Source organism: Morchella importuna, assembly GCF_003444635.1.
Source record: "Morchella importuna strain M04M26 chromosome Unknown Morimp01GS013, whole genome shotgun sequence".
Taxonomy (NCBI): Eukaryota; Fungi; Ascomycota; class Pezizomycetes; order Pezizales; family Morchellaceae; genus Morchella; species Morchella importuna.
In genome coordinates, this window is record NW_025763410.1 from 698,546 (window position 1) to 722,553 (window position 24,008).

Genomic DNA, 24,008 nt, shown 5'->3' on the forward strand with positions numbered 1-24,008 from the left:
TTAGAGTCTTAGACTGTGTGGCGCCGACGACGGACGTTGGGACTCGTGTTGACTGCAGCCAGTGTCAATGCCGAGTGAACGGTCTTCAGGAGTACAAAGCCTCCGCAGCCAGGTGTCTTCTCACTTTATACAATTAGAGTACATGGAGGTACAAGTACATGTACTTACTCTTGCGCCTGAACTACATGTAGCTAGTACTCTACATCTTGCTGCTAGGCGCCATAGAGACACGATAAATTTACATGCACCTAATTAAGCTGTATTGCACTAGGTGCGATACTTTACTTTCTTAATAGATCCCGTTAATTCTCAAGAAATCCACTATCCCGCTTCGCTAAATCTTAATTCCGGGTGAGAAAAAGTAATGTACCTGCACAAATAAATACAAGGATAGTGAATTATTCGAGAATTAACGGTACATGTATTTAGGTGAGGCCAGGTAGACTACTACTACTACAATCCCCAGGTGACGTAGTGCGTGTATGTAGGTAGACATTTACCACCCTGTAGAGCTTGTATTTATCATCAGGCCGCATTGTAATCAGAATATTATGTTAGGCTACTAGAGATGATTTAATTCTGAAAACATCAACTAACTATAGTTACTAGCTAGTATAAAGGATCCATACGATAAAGGAAATCAAAGGAGTCATCGAAATATACATGTCCTCAAAAAAACGTCGAAAACACCTTGTGAAAACCAATGTTGAAGATGGTACGCAACACAAACCCATGTAATCCTCTGTCTCGATAAGAACTGCCATACAGAAGCTTAATAGGCCAGAGAAGAGATTACATTGATTGAATTTGCTCTAGGAAACATTTCACGACTCCTTTCCGTATAAGTACTCGATGGTCCCAGTCAAGATTTCCGGCCGCGTTGAACCCTACCCGGTAAACTGGCGGGAAAAGAACTGTTTGAACGTGGTACCGAGCGTTTGTCTCATCGGTGTCTGGTAGGTTCAACTCTTCCATGAATGAAGGATCGTACGGTTCTCCTGGTTTGATTCCATAAAGGACAAATGGGGATACCTGCTGGAAGGTTTCCTTATGGAGTTGAGTAGCCTTCGAAATGATACTGGCTAACCTTTTTATACTCTTATCTAGTTTCGCGCCCTCCAAGGATAAAAGACTATTCGACAGTTCTAGAAGGATCCTCTGCGCGGTTTGAATATTGGAGTCAAGGAACTCTTCGTAGTCATGGTGTGCGAAGAGCATACCGATGGTTTGAGCAAACAATTCTCGTTTCTTGAGATCTGATATTATCATTATCGCGCCTCACATAAGCTTTCTATACTTTGACATTAATTTAAGTGTTTTTGTGAACTCACCGGTTCCCCCAAGGTAATGTTGTAAAGTACCCATCATGTCGGGCCTCTGGTAGCCCCCACTTTGTTCTGGGTTGTACAATTCCTTCAGACTCGGCGCCATACTCTCCCAAGGTAGAAGAAACCTCGGTTCAAAGACCGTGTCGAATAACATCGTGTAGACCATTATCGCCTCAAATTCGGTGGAGCCAATTCTAGAGTCATGAGTGATTTTAAATCCGGGGATACTAACTCCTAAAAGGTTGGATAACCTGGTCGGAAGTTGATCATATGTAATTGCATCAATTTGACGAAATGATTGACGAGCCCACTGATGTATCGAATTTTTTAGGCTAGCAAACTCCGCTTCGAAATAGTCGTCATCTCTGGTAGTGATTCCGTTTGCATTCACTGTCCTTGAGACGGATACTGTAAGATCGTTGATGTTGGACTTTAGCTTCGATATGACGTCTTGTGTCTCCTGCTCCTTTTTTGCAAATGCCGAACGACTCTCTTCTAATGTAACCAGACTATTTTTGTAGGCATTTTCTAATTCTCTTAGCTGAATCTTATTCTTTTCCAACGACTTTTGATCCTGATTAATTTTTCTTAACATCGCTTCACATTTCTCGCGGTGCTTTTTTTCCAGCTGCGCCTCAACCCTCTGCCTAATGTCATCTTCTAGCCGTTTGTTGCTGTATCTGATGTTGCTATCGGTACAACGCTTGTCGTGAGGAGTTCTCTGGGATCGTTCCACGCGGGCCCCTGCACCTTTGATGTGGATATCGGGATATTCTTGTCGGGTATCATGCATGTACGGCGCTTCGTTTGGTCTCTTAGATGTATCTTTCTTTGGGATGCCGAAGTTATTATAAGTTTGCAATTGGCCCTGAAACTCTTGGACTGGCGCACTAGAGATTGTTTGTTGCTCATGATCATTCGACGGTATTTTTGATTTGTCTTCCCATGAATGAGACAAATAACTGGACTTCTTTATGTTATTTAAAGTTTAAGATACCACCTAGGATAATCTCCTAGTACGTACATCGACTTCAATCTTATCAGAGCTCGAATCCTGATTACCATCCGGTAAGTTTGGGCGGCCCTTGTCGTATACGCCCCATGCTGAAGCTGAAGAGGGACCACGATCATTGTTACTCTTTTTTGGGGGTCGCGAGCTCGAACCTCCGGATACCCCAATCCAGGATGCGAGATCGAAACGGCCTGTGAGACTCTGCATGAGAATAGTTTGAAGTTTGTACGTATAAGAGAGGTTTAGATAAACTTTCTGGTGTTGGGAGCTGGGACTAGAGCTTTGCGTGTAAGGGAAGGACTGATAATGTATGTATTTAATTCCGAACGGATGGATCGATATCAATTCAGGCAACCCAACATGCAGTATACGTACTGCGGGGTGTGGTTTGTTGGCACCAGCACCTAGCGCCCTACTAGGCTACTACTGCTCTATCCTTAGAGTTTCCGAACACGACTGATATTGCATATTATATAAAAGGAAAGCTTGACGCTAGCTACATGTAGTTCTGTATGGAATGTAATAGCGTTGGGTGCCTAGTTTGATGTATGTGCATGTAGGTACTACTCCCATGCGTATCTTTAAAACCAGTGTCTGCCTTAAAATTAATCAATGAAGTGGCTGTCTAGCTCCCATCTGCTTCTGATCTTTCCACAGTCAAACTCTACACAAAGCTCTAAGTTGCTGCGAGCTGCTAAAATCACCCTATTCGCACACGCTCTTAGAAATGTCTCATAGATTGAAAGTTGGGGTAGATTTTGGAACTACGTTCTCAGGAGTCGCTTGGGTAAGCGTTTGAATGGATTATATATATATATTGTGGACGTTTCTGAACGTCTAGCTAGCCAGTTACAGCGCTAATAATATACTCTATAGAACTTCACAGGAGCTCAAGAGGACGTTATCATCATCCGAGAGTGGCCAGGGGTAAAAATAACGAAGCCCTTTGTTATACGCTTCAAAGCTAGATACTATAGTACTAACATGATAGCATCGGTGGCTTCAGGCACTTCGCTCATCAGATAAAGTACCCAGTGAGATTGTGTATGACAGCTTAGGAGAGGTATCCAAATGGGGATTCCAAATCAAGACCGGAGAAGAGAGACTTGCATGGATCAAGCTTCTCCTTGAGCCGACTAAATACATTTCGAACAATAGGACAATCAATTCTACCAGGAGCTTAATTTTCGATCAAAATACAAAAGAGCCAGTGGATGTAGTAGCGGATTATTTAACATGTTTGAGAAAACATGCTATTCATTGTATCCAGAACACTTATGGGAAAGCATTCGTTGATGCGACACCCATCGATTATATCTTGACTGTTCCAGCTGTAAGTATCGATGGATTCAAGATTCTCCTGCTCAAGCGCAACTACTAACCTGCCATTTAAGATTTGGTCTGATAATGCAAAGGAATTGACTCTACAAGCAGCGGAGACTGCGGGATTTGGAGATAGGACTACACTCCAACTCGTGTCAGAACCTGATGCCGCTGCTGCGTGGACTCTTCTGAGAGACCTGAAAAGTAATTTTCTTCAGGTAAAGATACCTCCTTTAAAACCATACCTAGCGAATTGTCATTTATCATGTCTAACGTCGATTGATAGATCAATGACGCATTCGTCATTGTGGACTGTGGTGGTGGCACCGTTGTACGTTCTTCCAACCTTATATGCGTATATATATTGCAGTCTAATAAACTACTCTAGGACCTTATTTCATATCAGGTCACAGAAACGAGTCCAAATATCACAGTCAAAGAGTGTGCCGCAGGTACTGGAGGTTTATGTGGCTCAACCTTTCTCAATGGAAACTTCGAGAATATGGTCCGGTCCCGCCTAGGAAGAAGGTTCAGAAATGCACTTTGTTGACTGCCTTTAAATAATTTAACGTTCCTGTTGAGTATCATTTTCTGACGCTGGTCGGTGCAGATTCGAGGCATTAAGTCCTCGCAAACGGAATGACATAATGAAGAAGTTTGAGGAAGAGCTGAAGCGGAATTTCACGGACTCAGATGACGACGATGAGATATACTGCCCTGTTGGTGGAATTCCGGATGATCCTATCGCTGGAATTGATGGTGGTGATCTTATTATTACTAGGGAAGAGATGAAAGAAATCTTTGACCCTGTTATTGATAAGATTATTCCCCTCGTCGAAAACCAGGTTAGGAATGTTGAAGCAAAATCATCTCAAGGGTTAAGGCTCACGGTAAGTGAACATAAATCCTACCCAGATAGCTAAACGTTATTAATATATTAAAATGTAGTCTATACTCCTTGTCGGGGGCTTCGGGAGCTCTAAATATCTATTAAAACGGATTGAAAAGGAAGTGAGAAGGGCTGACATGTCACCAATAGAGATCATTCAGCCGGCCAACGCGTTTGTTCTCTACATTCGGTACTTTGGTTATATACTGACAGTCAACAGATGGAGCGCCGTCGCTCGGGGCGCCGCAATTGGTCTCCGCATATCGACTCGTACATCGCGTCGACATTACGGTACCGTTTGCGATGTACCGTTCATACATGGAAAACACCCCGTAGGAAATTTATATAAGTGTCCTTTCACAGGAATTATGTACTGTGCGAATACGATGGCATGGTTTATCAATGAGGTAAAAGCACAGGAAACCCAGGCTACAAATAAGTATATATTGATAGGCTAATTTTGTGTACTATATCTCAAGGGCAACGAAGTCTCAGAAGAGAAACCCATCTCCCTCCGATTTTTTCATACAGCGCGAACAGACATGCCTATGATGTTTACCACTGAACTCTACGCTGCTGAGATGGGACCGGCTCCTTCATACTTGAATTCACCAATCAATCGTAGGCTTCCTTCCCTCTTAGAGCTTAATCAGTGGAGATTAAAATAAAAATAAAATATGCTGATATGGACACAAGCTGCGAGAATCTTGTGCCACTTAGAATCAGACTTGAGCATGCTCCCAACGAGCGAGTTCACTAAAAGAATGGGGTTGGATTCGCAGGAATACTACGAAATCAACTTGGAGTTCGTCTTGACGATGAAGTCAGCAATGATCTTGACTTTTGAGCAGATGTTTAAAGGGAAGCGTTATGGGTGTGTTACAGCGAAGTATTCACTTGTTTAACTCTAGCTTTGGGATTGTAGCGCATGTTTTACAATTTGACGGCTCTTGCTGTGCGGTTACGCACAGATACATGTATGAATCTCAAAATACCTTTTATTAAATTCTATCTTGCGGTCTCTTCTCTAAGGCCGTAGTTGGTCTAGGTGGCAAAAGGGCAGCCTGCCATGGCAGATGGCCAAAGCTATGCCGCCTAACCCGCCCATCACATGCCCTTCTCAACTGATCACTAAATACACTTTGACCTTGATCTCGCATTTTTAGGAACGTAGGTACCTACATGTAGTACATGTTTGTTTGTTTTACATGCTGCCATTAGGGCTCTGGCTATAAATCACGTATGCGATCTAGCCTGTTTTTCTTTTACTAGTCACTCATTTCTTTCTTTTCCTTTCTACTCTACTTTTATCCGTACTATTTTCTTGGCCTGTAGTATTTAAGGGACCGAATACGGCTCCCAGAATAAATCAAGTAACTCTACGCCCAACTATACAGCACGTAGCTCGACATGGAATACCGCCATAACTCGAAAAATTGGCTAGCTTCCAGAGATCAAAATTACTTGTGTGGGAAACTTCTGATGCAGGTCGATGCCATTCAACCAATCACTCGAGCGATAATCCCTGGCCGGAGATAGCCAATTTTTCGAGTTTTGGCGGTAGATGCAATTATGCACCTGGTAAATATAGCTAGCGCTGCAGCGCTCACAATGGGTGAGTTCAAAAAGCCTATGTATAATCTGCCTAGGTGATAAACTGAGATCGCCTTTCGCTACTGGCTTAAGTAGCGGCACCGTGTAACCATCTGAATATACAAGAAGTAGAGTTTCTCTTATATTATTAATAGCCCCTTATCCCTTCGTCTTTCCTAACAGATCTTATTATCTCCCCTTATCAAATAACAGGTCTCCCATACAAATTTAATCCCTCTATTATAGTGTGGCAGCTTTAACAGACGAAGGGATCAGGGATCATGTAAAGGACCTACATAAGCTTTCATTTATAGGCTGAAGATGAGTAAACCTATAACTTATATAATTAAGAACTGCATGTAGGTACTCTATTACTACGGGGACTAATAATAACCGAACTTCGCCCAGAGAATCTAGCTTGCGGCTGAACTTTCGGCAAACTACTAAAACCCCCGACTGACCCACAGAGCAGCTTACGACCCACGTAGTCATCTTGAAAAATGGCAGAACCCATCACAATAATAAGTGCTCTAGCGACCATCATCGGCGTGACCATTACCACCTCTATCCAACTCACCAACCTCTTCTCTTCCATCCGCGATGCGCCAAAAGAGATTCTTGGACTGTACCTCGAGCTACAGTCGATACAGTCTGTAATCTTAGACATTCAGAGGTCCTTTGAGAGTGGGGGTGTATCTGATTCTGTTCCCAATGAATGGATTGAGGATCTGGACTTGACATTGCGCGGTTGCGCTGATGTTCTTGCTGAGCTTACGACTTTAATCAATAAATTAAAGAGTAACATGCAAACTGGCTGGTATAAAAGAACGTGGAAAGGCGTCAAGTGGACGTTTCTAGAGAGGGATGTCAAGGTTTTAACGACAAGACTAGAGAGCTTCAAAAGTACATTAGGTTTGAAAATGCAAGCATTGTCCACGTAAGTCCTCACAAAAAAAAATGCGATCGGTGATTCTTTTGATCTCTCTAAAGGTCCATGCTTAATTTTTCTATTAGCTGACCTCAATTGAGTTTTAGTATAATTAATGTCCGTGTTGAAGGACGCGTTGATCAGCTTCATGATGGCGTGGGTGAGATACGTGACATGCTTGATCGCTTGGTATCATCAGAGCCAACCGTGGAAGATTCAGGAAGAATTTCCTTGGAGAGTAACATTAATGGAGCTCCTGGCTATGTTCCTACTTCTCCCGCTCAAAGCTCAGGTTTTCGCTCAGCCTCTTCTCTACAAAATTCTCCTCCAACCTATTGGAGCCTCTTTTCCACTTTGTGGAAGAGTGGGGCAAGCAAAAATATGCCAAATCAATACTCATTTGGTAAGTGAGCTTGTGATCTTTATATTTATGTACATACAATAGCGTCTGATTCTAACTTATTGCAATATAGAGGACCCCTCGAGTTCATATATCCAATTACAACGGAAGACGATTATTGATCCCCACCAGAACCTATACCCTGTGGTTTCATCGCAACAGTCTCCAAAACAAGAGGATAGACACACAAGTGGGTATCATCAGTTTAAGATATATATTCTCAGCTCTTACTAATCTTTTTTGCAGGACGTCTATCTGAAGCGTTCCTACCACGCTTGGGTACCAATAATGATGAGGATTACTTGGTCTCTGTCGGTATTAGATTTGTGAGTCATCCTCGTAACACTTTACGAATCACATTTTAACTAATCATTACAGGGCTCAAACTCTAGCAGCGCAGTTTATCTGGTTAGCTGCCTAAATGAGAATTTCGCTAGTGATGCGATAGATGAGCGGCCAAGCTTGAGCGATCGATTGGTCAGTAAGGTAAACCTATGAATCACATGAATTACAAAAGAGACACATGGAATATCAGTTTCTGACAAAACTGCAAAGACCCCAATCGTGCTTTCTTACAATCATGGCGGGCAACTGGCGGGCTGGGTTCATGATACGGCAAATTCCTTAGACTCGGATGGAGTACCAAGATCAGGGATGCAACGGGTACATATATTTATCTCCCTTATATACAGGTTGACATCAAGGTCTCTACATTCTGACTTCCCTCTACAGGTATCTACATTATATTCAAATGTAACAAGCTGGAAGCCATGGACTACTCCCGCCACTCTCCCGCACGGAAAGCAGCAAACTGATCTTGCTATTGGATACCTTCTGAAACTCCGCGAAGCGATATATTTAGACCTATACAGAGATTTTGGCTATGGATTTCGTCCTAAGATGACTTACCACCTTATCGCTCATGTAGCTCTCAATGATGCCGAAAAAGAAAGTATAAGATCTGCAATGATGCAATTAGGGTTTCTAGAAGACACAAAGAATTTACGGCTAACAATGGTTACTGAGCCCGAGGCCGCAATCACAAATCTCCTCAACGCAAGATCAATGGGCCTTGAGATCCACCATGCTGTGCTTACAATTAGCTTTGGAGGTGATAGGGTCGATCTTATCGCCTACCAAGTGACCGAAGGGATTATAGTACCGTGTACTTATAGATCTGGCGACACTTCTGGATCTAAATCACCACGGAATAGATTCACAACCCTCGTCCAAGATAAGATTACATCAATGAGAATCCATGAGCAATCGGCAGAAAGGGTTTTCTCAAAATGCATGTTGCACTTTGAGAATGAGATCAATGAGAATTTCAGTAACTGTGGACGGAGCTGGCGTGTGAATCTTTCAACAGAGGGCAAATTCTTCAGGGCAGGGGTAATTGATCAAGACGGGTTTATGACATTCACAAATGCAGAGATTTTACAGTGCTTCGACCCGCTTTGCGAGCGAACGATGGACCTAGCGAGGGCTCAGATAACAAGCATCGAACACCAAGGCTTGAAGCTGGAGGGTGTTCTGTTCATGGGTGAATTAGCAAAACCCGGTTATCTTGAGAAGACCGTTGAGTCCAACTTAAAAAAGGAATATCCGCACTGTTTTTTTTCACCTGTAGATTCATGTGCGGCCATCGCAGATGGAGCGGCAAGGGCAGGCCTGATGTCAGAGGTTAGGAGACCACGTTACAAAGTAATAACGCAGAAGTCAAAGTTTCTTTCTGACGCAAATGAACTTATAGATGCGCCGATAGCCTATCGAATCCCTGATACCACCTCCTGTTGAACGATTTACGATGCGACTACATTGAAATGTTTGAGATTAAACCCCTCTTCATTCTCTGGAGCGACATACTTTGAAGACGTTTATGTTATCCTTTATATAATTATAATACGTTTCTACAAAGAGGCTAGTGGGTGAAATTAGCTTATATAGATATATGTATACATTTATAGCAAATTGCAAGTTGGTATGCAGTAGTCGAGCCTATAAGACGCGAGTGGATGAAGTTATTAGGCCGAGAAACTTCAGGAGAAACCAATTTACTACAAGACCCATCAATTCGTTTGACCGTATTCCGAACAATTATCCGAGCAAGACACGTCATAGACTTGATCTTGAAACCTTTGCGGGATCTGTGCAGTTGTAGTCATAAAAAATCACTCGCAATTACCAATTAATCAGCGCTTTTAAGAAAATCGAAGTCCAGATATCATCGCAAGACACTACGATTTTATTCCGTAGTATACATATACCAAAGAATAAGGCTTTTGATATCCTTCCGGTAGTTAACTTTCAAGACGCAGTAGATTGCAATGAATGTACAGGTTTCTTAACAGACGGAAACCACGGGAAGGTATTTACATTTGGTAGGTGTTCTTTACCAGATCAATCTGTGTACTAATTTATGGTGTGACTGAAGTATATGTACTTATCAAGACGATGCCATGAAATAAATAAGCTCCAAAAGTCTTGTTACTAATAAGATGAAGCCTCTTCATATCTACGCGTATAAGGATATACCAAGCCATATCTCTTCGTCTGAAGGATACTTATAGTCAGCTATTATCAATAGCGCCTATGGGTCGGTCTTATACTAGGCCTGGCTGTAGCGGTCTCGCTCTATACGCTTGTATAAGTATATGGCGAAGCTTCAAGGCGGTGAGCTTTCTTACCGGCAGATATACACACATGTACTTTATGTATTCATATAATTGAGGTACAGTAAATACATAGGTACATCATGTTTAATCGAATTTAGTATGCTTCTTAGTTTATAATAACTATAAATGTCGCAGGATACTCAAGTAGGCACAATATATGTATGTATATCTAAATGACATATCCGGTAATATAATTAGGTGGCGGGAAACCTTGTGAATTTACAGGTTTTCGCGCTCGTAGATGTCGAACTTTAATAAAGATTTGAGTACTCACAGAGTGTATGTGGACGCATGCCAGCATGGAGGTCTAAATACCACCTCGCCTCGCCCGTCGCGATTTAAGCTTGATCATTTCCCCGCATTAAGGCGTCCAAATCGCAAGAAGGCGCGTACCTATTGCACCCCAACCAAGGACTACTCTAGATGTTCCTGCATGCGTTCCCGTCGTACATATGTACATGTATGTAGGTACCTACTTTTTTGGACTAGACTGGGTCTGCATATGCAGACCGGCCCAGTCCAGTCCGGAAACGCCAATCATGAACTATATAATAGAGACTTTGCGCTGGCTGCAGCCCGTCACAGAAATGCCAAGAATTTTGGAGCTGGAGCCGGATCTCTATTTCACTTTGCGCTGTGAATGCAGCTGTTGCCACTGGTTGCGCAGCCTGGAAGTGTTCCTCGCCAAGCATTCCCTCCTACTCAAGACAAGTCTTGCAAATCACAACATTTGTTTAAATACTTTTAAAACATGTCAGTGATAGATATGCTTCCAGGCTATCTTGAGAATCAAAAATCTTTTAAATTAGACAAGTATTGGTCGAGCTGTGAGGAAAATACGGAGCGGAGGTCTAATTTGGGGATTTGGTTATTGCTCTGGCTTCAAAACAAGAGCTGGCTCTGCTGAATAATTTGGTCACAATGCCAAGTGCTACTAAAATGGAGCTGGCTCTCCCAACGCAAAGTCTCTAATTATTAGAACGATTTGGCAACACCCACTTTTTCAAATTTTGGGGTCTTGGCGGGCTTTCCACACCAAAAACCACCGCCAAGATCGAACTAAATATTTAGACTCAGAAGACGTTGGCCAAACCGCTCTAATATCGGGCTCGAGAATAGTATATATATTCCTACTAGATCTCTATCTTGGAGAACGTCATCGGGTTGATCGCCAAAAGGATGCTAATGTACTCTACATTTCGATCTAGGATTAAACAACCACCAATCTGTCTTGGCTCAACAGCGTCCCTGCATCCGGATTCCATTTAAATGTCACCCCCAAGGTTCTCATTCAAGCGTTCAACAGCCAGGCGATCACCGGGTGGATGTTAATCATTCACTGTCACACACGCGCCAAAAAACAACGCTGGACCAGAAACAATTATACAAAGAGATAAAGGTCATCAGTAGGATGATAGCCGAGCTTATCAGTTGAGGTAAATACTATCATGAGCACTGCGCAGCCTTCAAGGCATAATATATCAATTTTCTGTCGCGTCTAGATACCGGACGAAGTGCGGGTTGACGAGGACGCGGCGTGCGCATATGATGAGTTAAACTATATATCGATCATGAACTACCGCGTAGTAGGTTCTTAAAAGCGTTCCCAAGGCTTGCATTTAAACAACATGTCAGAGTAGTATCTTTCTCATTTCGTTTCTTCCCTACTTCCCTCCGGTCTCAAGACCGGCAACTACTAGATAGAACAACCTGACACCTCCTACAGACCCCAGGCACCCCTTCTTGACAATTACAAACGTTGTCCACACGTACCTGAAGGTCCACACACGCCCTTTCCCCCCAATGGTCTTTTACTCTTCAGTAGCCCGCGCACTAGTAGTAGTCTCCGCAATCATCCTCTCAGGCGCAAACTGCCAGGAATCAATCGTAAAGCCCGACCATATCTCCCTCGTCACCAAAGGAGAGGACTTCTCAATCATGTGGAGAGTGATCGATCCTCCGGAAACCTCGCATGTGTACATCACACTCGAGAATCCAAGCATGGATCTTGGTAGTCTGGGCATCATCACGAACGCATTCCATGTGGGGATCGACGATCGCGAAGAGGTGGCTGGCTTCTTCCTCTACCGTTATGCATGGTTTCCGAGCGATCTGCTGCAGACTAGCGATACGTATCAGATCCGCGTGGTGGACGGCAATGTCACGCTCGTGTCGCAAAGCTTCTATATCGGCTCAATAGCGGATATAGAAAAGAAGGCTCCGGTCCGGAAAAAGGCTTCAGGACTGTCGACCGCCGTGATTGGGGGTGTGGTTGGGGTGTAGTGGGTGGCGCAACGGTTATCTTGATTCTTATTGTGCTTGTGGTCTACATAGGGGAGCGAGGGGGTTGGATTATTATAAACAAGGCTGAGCCGCAGAGCGTGAGCTCGAGACGCATAGAAATAAACCTTGGAGGACCCAAGGAAAGGAGGTATCGCGATAACCTTGCAGAGTTAGATACAGAGACCTACGTGAAATTCAAAGAGCTAGAGGGAAGCTTCACATACGCGGAGCTACCTGAAGTCTGGGTCGTGGAAAAGGAAGCCACGACAGATCTACTGCAAGGAGGAGAAGCGGCACTTCCGTTGAACAGGAAACCGAGTGCACGTGAGTCCAAACTTTGAGTTGAAGAAGTACGTGTAGGCTTTATATGCCAAACGATCTAATGATAATATATACACTTCTGTTTCTTTTGCTCCGTGCGGGACTGCGGGTGCACTAGCTGGTTGGTATGGGGTGTGCTTTGCATTGGTTCTCGCGACTTAAGCCCATGCATGGCCGATCAGAAAGCATCATGCCTATCCTTTTCTACCAGCACTGCTTTGCGGCAAGCCCATGGGAATCGATTACTTGCTAGAGGGGTACATAAACTACTAGTGATGGGCACAAGACGAGACGAGACGAGACCTGGCCTAATCTCGTCTCGTCTTGCGGCTAGTCGAGACAAAGTCTCGAGACGTCTTGCACTTTTACTAGACAAAGTTCAAGACGAGACGAGGCTTGACTTGGTCTCGTCTCGTCTTGCGCTTAGTCTCGAGACAAAGTCCCGAGACGTCTCGTCTCGTGCCCATCACTATAAACTACATGTATGTAGACCTCTCTCTCCCCACCACCCCGAGCACCAGCCCACCTGCCGCAGTAATTTGTCTCAGCGGACGGTCACACGGGCGTCGCGTCGAAGCTAAATGCCTTTTACAGCATTTGAGGGAATAGTTGATTGGTTGGTTGATTGATGCCTCAAGGCAAATGACCAGATCAAGGAATTCAATTCCAATGACAATGTGAGCGTCCGCTGAGACGAATTACTGCGGAAGTACAGTACTGTAGTGCCCCATATTACCTAGCTATATAGTGCTACACACGAGTACGCATCATCGGTCATGATACCAGCTCAGTCGGGAGTAAGCGGCCGGAAGCTCTGTCTGGTACAAGAGCTCGAGTATGTAGCTGTCAAGTCTTCGACATCATGCAGCTCTTTCATATATTCCTCTGTGCCTGTATAATTACATAGTCTTACTGAAATATAACGTGCCAGTATGTCCTGCCGTCATACCCTTCCTCATCACCAACTGCAGCCCCACCTACAACCCCTCAATCTCTCATTTTGCACTGCCCACCAGTGTAACACCAGGACTAAACATACCGCCACCCCCCACGTCAGGCTCGTGCGTAAATCCATCCATCCAACCAGAAAGGATTCATGAATTAAACCCCCCCAAAAAAGAGGGAACCCTAACCCTATGAACGAGTGATATTATGTGATCCAAACGGGGAGCGGCCGCGGTTGGGGCTGTCCCTTGCCAAGTCGAGATTTCGTGGCTGGGCGAGGTGCGGTCTGATAACGGTAGTTGTGGGCTGTTGTGGGCTGCTGCGGGCTGGTTGGCACCGCGGGCGTGTGGAGGTGTACGTGGGGGTTATCAAAATTATCCGGACGCTGCATTACACAAAGTTTCATAATACTAGGCTTAGAAAGCGTTTTCAACTCATAGTACAATTATCGATCTGGGCAGTTGAAATTACCTTTTCGGGAGAATATCGGGCAGTAGGCTATTATTTAAAGCATCACACTCCGTGTGTGAAAGTAATTTGAGCCTAGTATTATGGAACTTGCTGTAAATTACAACCAAAGAAAATTTTGTAATGGGAAAGCAACTTTAGAATCGCCTTACTTCACGCGGGAGGGGGGGGGGGGGGGGATAAGAGGTTTACTATGGTTCCTTAATTATCTATGCCCTGTTATCTCAGGCTTCATTGAGGTGGTTTGGGGGTTTGGTTATTATAGCCAGTTTGTGTGGTTGCGACGCGAGTACGTGTCCAGATAACCTTGATAACACATGGATAATAACTCAATGACGATGATAGGGTTAAGTCAGGCCATATATATTATCACGTTCGTCCGCGGGTTGCGGTATTCGCACTGACGTAGCGCGTAAGGGTAGTCATGAAGAGTGCGTCAATTAACGTCATGGCAGTGTCGATATATATGGGTGCTATATATGGACCGCGGCCGCGCGAGTGATGGTAAGGGTTAGGTTGGTTTCTGGGGCTGGTGTATATCGATCTTAGTATTTTGGATATTGGGGGTTTGGTGTTTGGAGGGAGTGTGTTGGGAGGTGTGATCTTTGAGTATGTGGGGCTTTGTTGTTTTACGGGGACGAAAGAGGTTATGGGTACTAAAAAGCTACGTACGCAAGAATAGTAAATAAAATAAAAAAAGACATGCCGTGTCAATCCATCCGCCCTCAATACAATGATAAACTATCAATCAATCAAACCACTTCCCCCCCGTCTCCTCCATCTCTGCCAACCCCCCCCCCCCGGGCCCCACAGCGCCCACTCCAGCGTGCCGCGATAGTAGCCTTCTCTGGGCCTCTGGCGCGTCGAAGGCACTGCGCGCGCCACCACGTCTTGGGGCGGTCTTTGTTTACTAGTCGGGATGGCGGCGTCCCGAGGATATGGGTGTGGAGGTTTGCTGGCGGCTCACAGCAGTGGAGGAGAAAAGGGGGGGGGGGGTAGACGATTGCTGGTAAGGTTAGTGGGTTGAATTGGGGGGGGGGGGGGTAGGGGACGTACGGTCGAGTTCGGGGGCGGGTGTGCGTTCTGGCTCTGGATGAGGATGGGGAGACGTGGAGGGCACGGACTCTCTTGTGGTGGACTGTGGCGGGCGGTGTTGGGCGTTATGGACGTTGTGAGGTTATTTGGGCCGCCGCTAGCTCGAGAAGCTGCGGCGAGCGCGTTCCACCCTGGGATATACCGGCGTCTTGGGCTATGATAGTTAGCTTTTGCACTAGACCTGGGTAAATGGCGGGCCGGTGGTGAGCCTAGGACTAGCGGTGGGGGAGAAATATAACGAGCTGTGGAGGTCGAAGGGGGATTAAACGTATGCTGTCATTACACATTATATTCGATCACAGGGGGGTCCAAGTCAGTGGCCGGGTTAGTTTTGTAACGTGTTACTATTCCTAGTAACATCCGCCACTGCTCTACTACTTGTATGTAGCTAGCTAGTACGGATTTGGCCACAATTAGTAGACCCATGCCGCATTCCACCTAGCTAGCAGCACAACCAACAACCATCGAATCATTAGCCCAGCCGAGTGAGATCCCGTGAATGATGATCGATCGGATGGTCTGTCGGATGAAGGAATGTAAGAGGCGATGGTCTTTGGATGAAGGAATGTAAGAGACGATGGTCGCTGGATCAACTGGGTTAATTAACTTGTCCTCATAGGCTCAGATATTGAAACTAATCAACAACACATATGCTTAACCGAGCCAAATTAACCACGTGACGTTGTCAGGTCAGTCACGCAACCTGTCCCGTCCACTGGAGAGGTTTCTAGGTTGACAATGGTCGGTGGTGGAACTGTAGTGCATTGTTAAATGTTTCATGACAAAGTACCTACTGTATGTATTTCCCAAACTATGTGTACTTTTGTACGCAGTAGTTAGAGGCAGTTTGGCCGTTAGGGCGCTGCAAGGATAAAGAGAGAGTGTTTACTCTCTCTCTCTCTCTCTTTTTGTTGCTATTCATCAGGTCATACAATACATCCTCTACGTTATCAGTTCCCCCCCCCCCCCCCCCCCTTTTTTTTTATTACTTCATCAGCTCTGGGGGCGTTTACACACGAGCGGAGCTTGAAAATTTTGAAGTTATTGAATGTGCTCCGGCCCATTCACAAAGTCTGCTCACCCACCAAGTTTCGTGGGTGGACCAGTTCGTTCACGAAGTATGATTATTCGGGATGGAGATATTATTGTCCTTCTGAACTGTACATGTACCGAGTATTACCTCCGGCCCCACGCAGCACCATTGGGGTGGGGCAATACAGCCTCCTGCTATCGTTATCCGTGCCGTTGTTAGGTTTGAAGTCCTTCATATGATTATGCAGCACTACCGTGGGGGTCCATGTAGGATCAAATATATTACAGCGTGTCCCTGCGGCTTGATCTTTTCCTTTTTTTTCCCTCTGGCCTGTGTATGTAGTCGATCAAAGTCGGATGTGGTAGTTCCTTTTTACGTTTACTGCTGACTGAACTCTTCCTGAGTGAGCCGGCTAATTCCTGGATAAACTATATGTAGTTTACTCACGGAACTTTGTGGATAACTGACTTTGTAGATGAGGTAGGATAATTGTATGGATGTACTCTGGCCTTCTTGCCTGGAAGTGGCGAGGCTTTCATCTTGGGCAGTTATTCCGCTTGTTTAAATCGCCTGGGCACGGGTTGGTAAATACATGCCAACTACTTCACAGAGCTTTTAGTATACTCGATGTCTCGCATCACTTTGGGCCCCTGGGGATACAAGTACACACGGCGCGGGCGAGGTCAACCAGGAATTAGAAGCCCCAGTTACCAACGATGCAGCCAAAATGAACATACGTGTGTTTCTACCATTACACCTAACCTACTCTAGACGCTATGATCTTGTCTGTCACCTATACCATACACTTTCCAAAATCAAAGTCCGACTCGACATACCCACATGCGTGCTGCCGCTCTCCAAGCCGTGTTGCGTTTTGGACAAGCATTGCACTGCTGGATCTAGGTATCAATAAGGCTCGACCCACCTGGGACTATAGCCCTCGTGGTCCTCATACTCGTCATGGTCGTGATAGTCATCGTGGCCCTGATACCTCTCGTGGTGCTCATAGTCCTCGTTATCCTCATGGTCCGAGTACCCCCACGCAGCCTGCCCTGATCTCACGCCAGCTTCCCAGGTCTCGCGGTCAACCCCACCCACCTCATCACCATCCCCACCCTGCTCGCTGAACCGGCGAGCCTCGTAGTATTCACGGTCGTCATAGTCGCTACCGCCGCTGTAATGAACCTCGTCCTCATTCTTCACTGCCACCTGGTGATCACTCACCCGTGATGCCCGTGCCGGGGCCCCAGCACCACCGCGGCCCCGTCTCGCCGTCTGTTTCGGCCTGGTGGCAGGCTCTTTCGGTGCAGCGGGTCCCTTTGACCGTGCAGTCTTCGGCGCTGCTCCTCCCCGTTTCGCCATCGGTTTCGCTCTGGGGGCTGGCTCTTTCGGTGCAGCGGGTCCCTTTGACCGTGCGGTCTTTGGCGCGGCTCCTCCCCTCTTTGCGGTCTGCTTCGCTCTGGGGGCTGGCTCTGTCTTCCTTGCTCGCGCTTTCGGGCCCTGCGGGTTCTGCATGTTTATTGTGACGTTGACAGTCACACCACCGTCCTTCGCAGCCGACTTGTTCTTCCCCGTCTTGGCCACATTGCCATCCTTCGCAGCCGGCTTCTTCCCCGTCTTGGTCACCTTTGCACCGGCGCCGCGGACCCCCCTCAGCGGGTCCTTCGGCGGGGCTCCCCTCCCTTTGGCCGCCGCGCCCGTCGCCTCCCGCATCTGTGCATTCAACTTACGAAACCTCCCGTTCTCCCGCTTCTCCATCTCTTGCATGGCGTCTGGCACCTTCAGCCCGCCCATGACCATTGCGTTCACAAGCGCGGCTCGGAGCTCTGGGATGGTGCGTTTCTCGGGTGCGTTGAGGCCGTAGAGGAGGCATTGGGCGCGCCACCAGGGCTTTGGGCGGTCGTTGTTGGCTAGTGGGGGTACGAGAGGAGGAGGGTGTGGAGTGTTGTTGGCAGTTCGCGGGGGTGAGTGGCGTGCAGGAGGCCGGACCCGAGGGTGGTGAAGTATGGGGGGACGGGAACGGGGGGGAGGACGATTGCTGGGGGGGGTGGTTAGTGGGATCTATGAGGAATTGTGGGAGGGAGGAGAGCTTACGGTGGAGCGCAGAGGTAGTGGAGGGGGGCATTGTTGTGCCTGTGAGGAGATGTTTGGGTGTTGATGCGTGGTGGAGGAGCTGGACGTTGGTGTGGTGTCACGTTTCACGTTCCACGTTACCCTTCGCGGTAACCTGCTAGGACAGATTAGTAGGGCTGGTACTTCTACAGCTAACAATGTATGCCCGCCTGAAATTTCGGTCACGTGAAGACTAAACAATGCGTAGGTAGAGCCTGTTACCACCAGGACGGCCGACCGTTCAACTTTGCCAAGAATTGAGTTGATTTGGTAGGGTTTGAGGTAAGGTTTGAGTTGAGTTGGCAATTCTCCGACATTTGATAAACCAGTTGCAGGGGTTACCCTGTGCCAAGCCCAACCAATCATAGTCCAGTGTCACCACACTTTCACCACACCATCCATGATCCACCCACACCTTTGACAATTACCACTTACACCACTGGCAACGCAACCAATGTCCGAATCAGTAACCGAAAATACCATCCTTGATCTGAGTGCAGATTCAGCCGTCATCCAAGCCTGGCTGGCATTGAAGAACTCTAAAAAAATCAATGGCTGGTACATTCACCCCAGAATCGTTTCCTACACCAGTCTTAAACGCAAACGGAACGAGATTGCAGCAATCAAACGGAACAGCACTCTCAGTGACGAATATCTTGAGCATCAAATTGCAGACTTCGAAAGGCCATGCACCATCCAAACTGCATTCACCAAAATAATCAAAAAAGGCACTATCTACTTCATGTCAGGCCCAATTCACGATGCCCATCAAATCAGGAGTGAGAAATTAGACCCGGATTTTCATTCATTTGTCCTCATTTACTACAATAACATCGTCGTTCTTATGGATCCAGAATACAGCAATGCAGACAGGGTGGAGAAGTTGGACAAGAATGGCGAAAAAATCCTGATGAGGTTTACAAAGATTGGTGGTGGGCTAGGAGTTGCAATTCCGTTGATGAGAATGATAAAGAATAAGTACAAGGTTGAGCAATGGTGGATGGGGAAGGGTACAGATCTGGCTGCAAGTGACAGTACCAATTGCAATGGCCTCACACAAGATATCATTCTCAATGTACTCAAAATCGACGAAAAAAGAGAGGTAGATTGGGCTGCATTGGGCTTTGAGGAGCTTACCTGTTAGTTACTTGTAATCAATGTAAAACATTCAAGAATAAAAGAAATTAAACTTAAATAAATGATATGTTCCAAGTTTCGTAATTGCTATACAGTGACGTGCAGCACCATGTTCCGGAGTCGAAGCTAAACCCTGGGAATTAAAGTAGAGCTATTATATTTAGCGTAGAATATATATATTGAATAAAATACCAGCTAGGTATTCTTGTGGCCGCGTGGTTAAGTGGGAAGCGGTACCTGTTACTATTGTAGTGGTTAGCATACAGCAGGTTCAACACTATGTTCCGGAGTCGAATCTAAACTCTGGGAATTATAATAGAGTTAGATTAACATGCATTGAATGTATATATTGAATAAAATACCAGCTAGGTATTCTTGTGGCCGCGTGGTTAAGTGGGAAGCGGTACCTGTTACTATTGTAGTGGTTAGCATACAGCAGGTTCAACACTATGTTCCGGAGTCGAATCTAAACTCTGGGAATTATAATAGAGTTAGATTAACATGCATTGAATGTATATATTGAATAAAATACCAGCTAGGCGCTCGTTAGGCCGAGTGGGTTCGCGGGAAGCGGTACATGTTTTCATGAAATAATTGAATTATACGCTAATAAATGTTATTCCATGCATGAATTTTGGCAATTCTTGGCAATTCTTGGCAATTCTTGGCAACTTGAATCGCAATTCTTGGTAGTTTCAATTTCATAACAGCGCGAATTGTTTGATATAATACTCCATCGTACTAGTAACATGAGTTGGAGTCAAATCTAAGGCCTGGAAATTTTAATAGAGATAGTATAGCCTACGTCTGAAGTATATATAGAAGAATAAAAACGCTAGCTAGGCCTGTTGTCATATAGTTGAGCGGCGATTTGAATTTTAGTATAATGGTGATAGTTACTATATATTGAGATTTACTCCTCGGGTACCATGTTCCGGAGTCAAATCTAAACTCTGGGAATTATAATAGAGCTAGATTAACATGCATTGAATGTATATATTGAATAAAATACCAGCTAGGTACCCTTTTGGCCGCGTGGTTAAGCGGAAAGCGGTACCTGTTACTATGTATTGAAGTTTACTCCCCGGTACCATCTTTCGGAGTCGAATCTAAACTCTGGGAATTATAATATAGATAATAGACTAAGTGTTAAATGTATATATCTAATAAAATACGGGCTAAGTGCTCTTATACCCGAGCGAGTAAGCAGGGTAGCTGTAACTGTTACAATGATGGTAGTCACTATACAGCATGTTCGACACCATATTTCGGAGTCGAGTCTAAACCCTGAAAATTATAATATAGATAGCATACTATGTGTTAACCATATACATTGAATAAAATAGCAGCTAAGTATCCTTGTTGCCGCTTGTTTAAGCGCGAAGCGGTACCTGTTAGAATGGTGGTGTTTACCAATAGTAGGCTTAACAACATATTTCGGAGTCGAATCTAAACCCTGAGAATCATAATATAGATTCTTTTCGAAGAGATGAATGTAAATTGAAAAGAAAATACCCGCCAGCTATAATCATTGTAGTATTATCTAGCGCTAAATTTACGACAATTTCTGGTATTGGGTGGATCCATAAAATTATACATAAATAATAATTATAAAGAATCTTGCAACAACTACATTTGGAGTCAATATAATCTGTTTATATATACAAATCAGAATATGTAATGTCTTCAATCGTTATACATTATGGAATTATGCCGCTAGCTATAAGCGCTACCGTGCTTTAGTGGTATGTAATAAGAGTGGAATTAATGCTCTTGGCTCAACAGTTGTCAAAGCAAACGTGATCTCCAGTTCAATCTCACACAACCCCCTTTGCACAAAGCCTACAATAATCATCAAATTTGCCGTTTCCAGATAGAAATCATGTCCAAATCTGACACTGAATCAATTTCTCAGTACCCTCCTTCTATTTCTATGCAGGATCCAGATAGTCATTCTCAAATGAATGATTTGGATGAAATACCTCCTGCTAGAACCTCTTCTGTGCCCGAAGCCTTTAGACCTAAGCGACCAGAAACAAATTCTTGGATATGGGAGCATGGAGAAAGATATATGGGGTGTGACAGATATGGGAAGCAAAGTACTAGGTGGAAATGTTGTTTATGTGAGTACTTTTAGTTACCTGAATTTTATTAGAATAATATTAGTGGATTGGGATTAACATTTGTTTTGATCAGGCCCTGATCCTGAAACCGCGAAAAATTATTCAATAACATCAACAACCAATTGCTTGGATCATTTAGTAACAAAGTATGGGTTCTTTCGAAATGGCAGCAGACTCCCAGATCAATCATCAGAGTATGGGAATCATATAGCACAAAATCTCCGAAATTCTATACCAAATTTGGTATTTAATTCCGAGGTTTTCAAGAAGCTGCTACTAAGATATATTATAATGTTTAATATACCATTTGCACAGGCAACTTCTGTGATGTTGAGAGCAATATTTGCATATTGCTGTGCAGTTGTAAGTGGTCACCACTGATGTCACATACTTAACATACCAGGTCCTAATAGATGATATTAGAAAGCCACATTTACAGAAATCGGCAGAGCTCTCCCCAAATCCGGATCCACTATATCACGTTGGATCTTTGATTCATTTCAAGCAAACAAAGAAGCTGTTAAGCTAAAATTGAGTGAAGCGGTTTCCTCAATACATTTGAGTTTTGATCTTTGGACCTCTCCAAACAATATGTCCATGATTGCTGTTGTTGGATTTTGGCTGGATCAAAATGCTACTCTACGACATGGGCTACTAGCTCTGAGGAAAATGCTGGGAGCACATACTGGTGATAACCAGGGGTCTCTAGTCTGCGGAGTTATTACCGAGTATAAAATTGAAAAAATACTCGGATATTTTACTCTAGATAATGCTAGTAATAATGTTACAGCATTGGACTATATTGGAGTGCAAATCAATTCCAGTTATGAGATCCAACTCAATAACCCTGTCTTCAATACTCAAAGCCGGTTCAACAGATACTATGGTCATATTTTGAACCTAGTAGTCAAGGTGTTTCTCTATGGCAAAAAATCCTCCAGGCTGGCCAACAATCGAGTGGAAAAAGACAGTATTGAGCAAGAGAACCGTGAAGTGGAAGAGTGGAGGAAGGTTGTACCTTTAGGGAAATTAAGGAATATTACTGTTTGGATTCAGAGATCCCCACAGCGACGGGCCGCTTTTGCGGAATTGGTGGAGAAAATGATGGCTGGTTCTGGGAAACAGGTCAGGCAATTGATATTGGGCAATGTTACAAGATGGACGGGTGATTATGACGCACTTTCTCGAGCTCTTGAATTCCGGCAAGCAATTGATTTGCACTTTCAAATGCTCATCATGGATGATCCTAAAATAACAATCTCTAATGATCGCCTAACTTCAGATGACTGGTCAGTACTGCAAACAATTTCCGGAATTTTAGAGCCATTCAGGGAAGAGACTCTTGCTCTGGAGGGAAATAAAGCTCAGGGTTCGCTTTATGAAGTTTACCCATCACTCCAGGCATTAACAAATCATCTTGCACAAACAAAATCCAACCTTGCCCTTCAACATTCCCCTCTACAAAGATCACTGTATCTAGCAATCGAAAAGTTCAATAAGTATTATTCCCTTGAGACACTCTCATCTATTCTTTGTGCTGCCATCATTTTGAATCCAAACATGGACAACTTCTTTGCCAGTGAATCCGGTTGGGGTGGGCGTCCAGATTGGGTATCTCATGCGAAGTATCTTGTTCGTCAGCTCTGGATTACCAATTACAAGTCATTATCATTACACCAACAAGAGATTTCTACTCCAGATTCACCAAGAAGAAATCAAAACCCGGCAGCCATGGGCCCACCAAAATCAGTACGCAGCTTCAAAAAGCCAAAAGTTTCTCCAAGAATAGACATGGATGAAATGGACCATTATTTGCGATGGTGTGAGCATAATGAGGACGAATTAGAGAATCCTATTCAGTGGTGGATTAGCAAAAAGCCAACATATCCCAAGCTATCTATTTTTGCTCTGGATACTTTTTCTGTACCAGCAATGGCAGCGGAGTGTGAGAGAGTTTTTAGCAGGTAAGTTAGATATATTCCTTCAAACAATATAGATAACTAACACTCAAAACAGTGCAAAGCATCAAATTACCGACTGCCGTAATAGATTATCTGAAGATATAATTGAAGCAGGAGAGTGTCAGAAATCATGGGCAAGGTCAAGCCTGATAGCTTTCAAGGTAGCTGATGAAATGAGTAAAACATTGGAAAAAGCGGAGCAAGATGCTTTGGTATTGGAAACAATATCCAATTAGAGTATTTGTACAACTTATTGGGAATTATTTGTACTATCATTATAATAAGTGTTATTTCGCCGCAATACAAGGCCCAGAAAAATATCTAGCGGGTAATTTATTTAATATGTACATATAAAACATAATATTCTATCTATATTATAAAC

The 24,008-nt window shown here is 44.5% G+C and overlaps 7 protein-coding genes across 7 annotated transcripts; 5 read left to right on the top strand and 2 right to left on the bottom strand.

Annotated features, from left to right (window-relative positions):
* Nucleotides 1-1,132: 1,132 nt before the first annotated feature.
* On the bottom strand, nucleotides 1,133-2,547 carry LAJ45_05097 (uncharacterized protein; the record flags this gene model as incomplete). Its single annotated transcript, XM_046114670.1, has 5 exons — nucleotides 1,133-1,158; nucleotides 1,221-1,256; nucleotides 1,332-2,153; nucleotides 2,220-2,295; nucleotides 2,353-2,547. The coding sequence occupies 5 exons, from the start codon at nucleotides 2,545-2,547 to the stop codon at nucleotides 1,133-1,135; spliced, it is 1,155 nt and encodes a 384-aa protein (XP_045972219.1).
* Nucleotides 2,548-3,067: 520 nt separating this feature from the next.
* LAJ45_05098 (uncharacterized protein) lies at nucleotides 3,068-5,718 on the top strand (the record flags this gene model as incomplete). Its single annotated transcript, XM_046114671.1, has 14 exons — nucleotides 3,068-3,127; nucleotides 3,217-3,267; nucleotides 3,347-3,673; nucleotides 3,735-3,881; nucleotides 3,950-3,994; nucleotides 4,052-4,191; nucleotides 4,274-4,553; nucleotides 4,612-4,724; nucleotides 4,773-4,843; nucleotides 4,916-4,959; nucleotides 5,032-5,173; nucleotides 5,249-5,426; nucleotides 5,524-5,529; nucleotides 5,601-5,718. The coding sequence occupies 14 exons, from the start codon at nucleotides 3,068-3,070 to the stop codon at nucleotides 5,716-5,718; spliced, it is 1,722 nt and encodes a 573-aa protein (XP_045972220.1).
* A 927-nt stretch (nucleotides 5,719-6,645) lies between these two features.
* On the top strand, nucleotides 6,646-9,238 carry LAJ45_05099 (uncharacterized protein; the record flags this gene model as incomplete). The annotated part of the gene is made up of 8 exons (XM_046114672.1): nucleotides 6,646-7,082; nucleotides 7,181-7,476; nucleotides 7,547-7,663; nucleotides 7,720-7,799; nucleotides 7,852-7,959; nucleotides 8,029-8,136; nucleotides 8,206-9,156; nucleotides 9,227-9,238. The coding sequence occupies 8 exons, from the start codon at nucleotides 6,646-6,648 to the stop codon at nucleotides 9,236-9,238; spliced, it is 2,109 nt and encodes a 702-aa protein (XP_045972221.1).
* Nucleotides 9,239-11,951: 2,713 nt separating this feature from the next.
* Nucleotides 11,952-12,431, top strand: LAJ45_05100 (uncharacterized protein; the record flags this gene model as incomplete). The annotated part of the gene is made up of 1 exon (XM_046114673.1): nucleotides 11,952-12,431. The coding sequence occupies one exon, from the start codon at nucleotides 11,952-11,954 to the stop codon at nucleotides 12,429-12,431; it is 480 nt and encodes a 159-aa protein (XP_045972222.1).
* A 4,619-nt stretch (nucleotides 12,432-17,050) lies between these two features.
* On the bottom strand, nucleotides 17,051-18,771 carry LAJ45_05101 (uncharacterized protein; the record flags this gene model as incomplete). The annotated part of the gene is made up of 6 exons (XM_046114674.1): nucleotides 17,051-17,060; nucleotides 17,130-17,192; nucleotides 17,249-18,331; nucleotides 18,388-18,426; nucleotides 18,508-18,520; nucleotides 18,576-18,771. 6 exons carry the CDS (start codon nucleotides 18,769-18,771, stop codon nucleotides 17,051-17,053), a joined length of 1,404 nt encoding a protein of 467 aa, XP_045972223.1.
* Nucleotides 18,772-18,859: 88 nt separating this feature from the next.
* Nucleotides 18,860-19,549, top strand: LAJ45_05102 (uncharacterized protein; the record flags this gene model as incomplete). The annotated part of the gene is made up of 1 exon (XM_046114675.1): nucleotides 18,860-19,549. One exon carries the CDS (start codon nucleotides 18,860-18,862, stop codon nucleotides 19,547-19,549), a length of 690 nt encoding a protein of 229 aa, XP_045972224.1.
* Nucleotides 19,550-22,256: 2,707 nt separating this feature from the next.
* Nucleotides 22,257-23,862, top strand: LAJ45_05103 (uncharacterized protein; the record flags this gene model as incomplete). Its single annotated transcript, XM_046114676.1, has 2 exons — nucleotides 22,257-23,629; nucleotides 23,682-23,862. The coding sequence occupies 2 exons, from the start codon at nucleotides 22,257-22,259 to the stop codon at nucleotides 23,860-23,862; spliced, it is 1,554 nt and encodes a 517-aa protein (XP_045972225.1).
* Nucleotides 23,863-24,008: the final 146 nt, after the last annotated feature.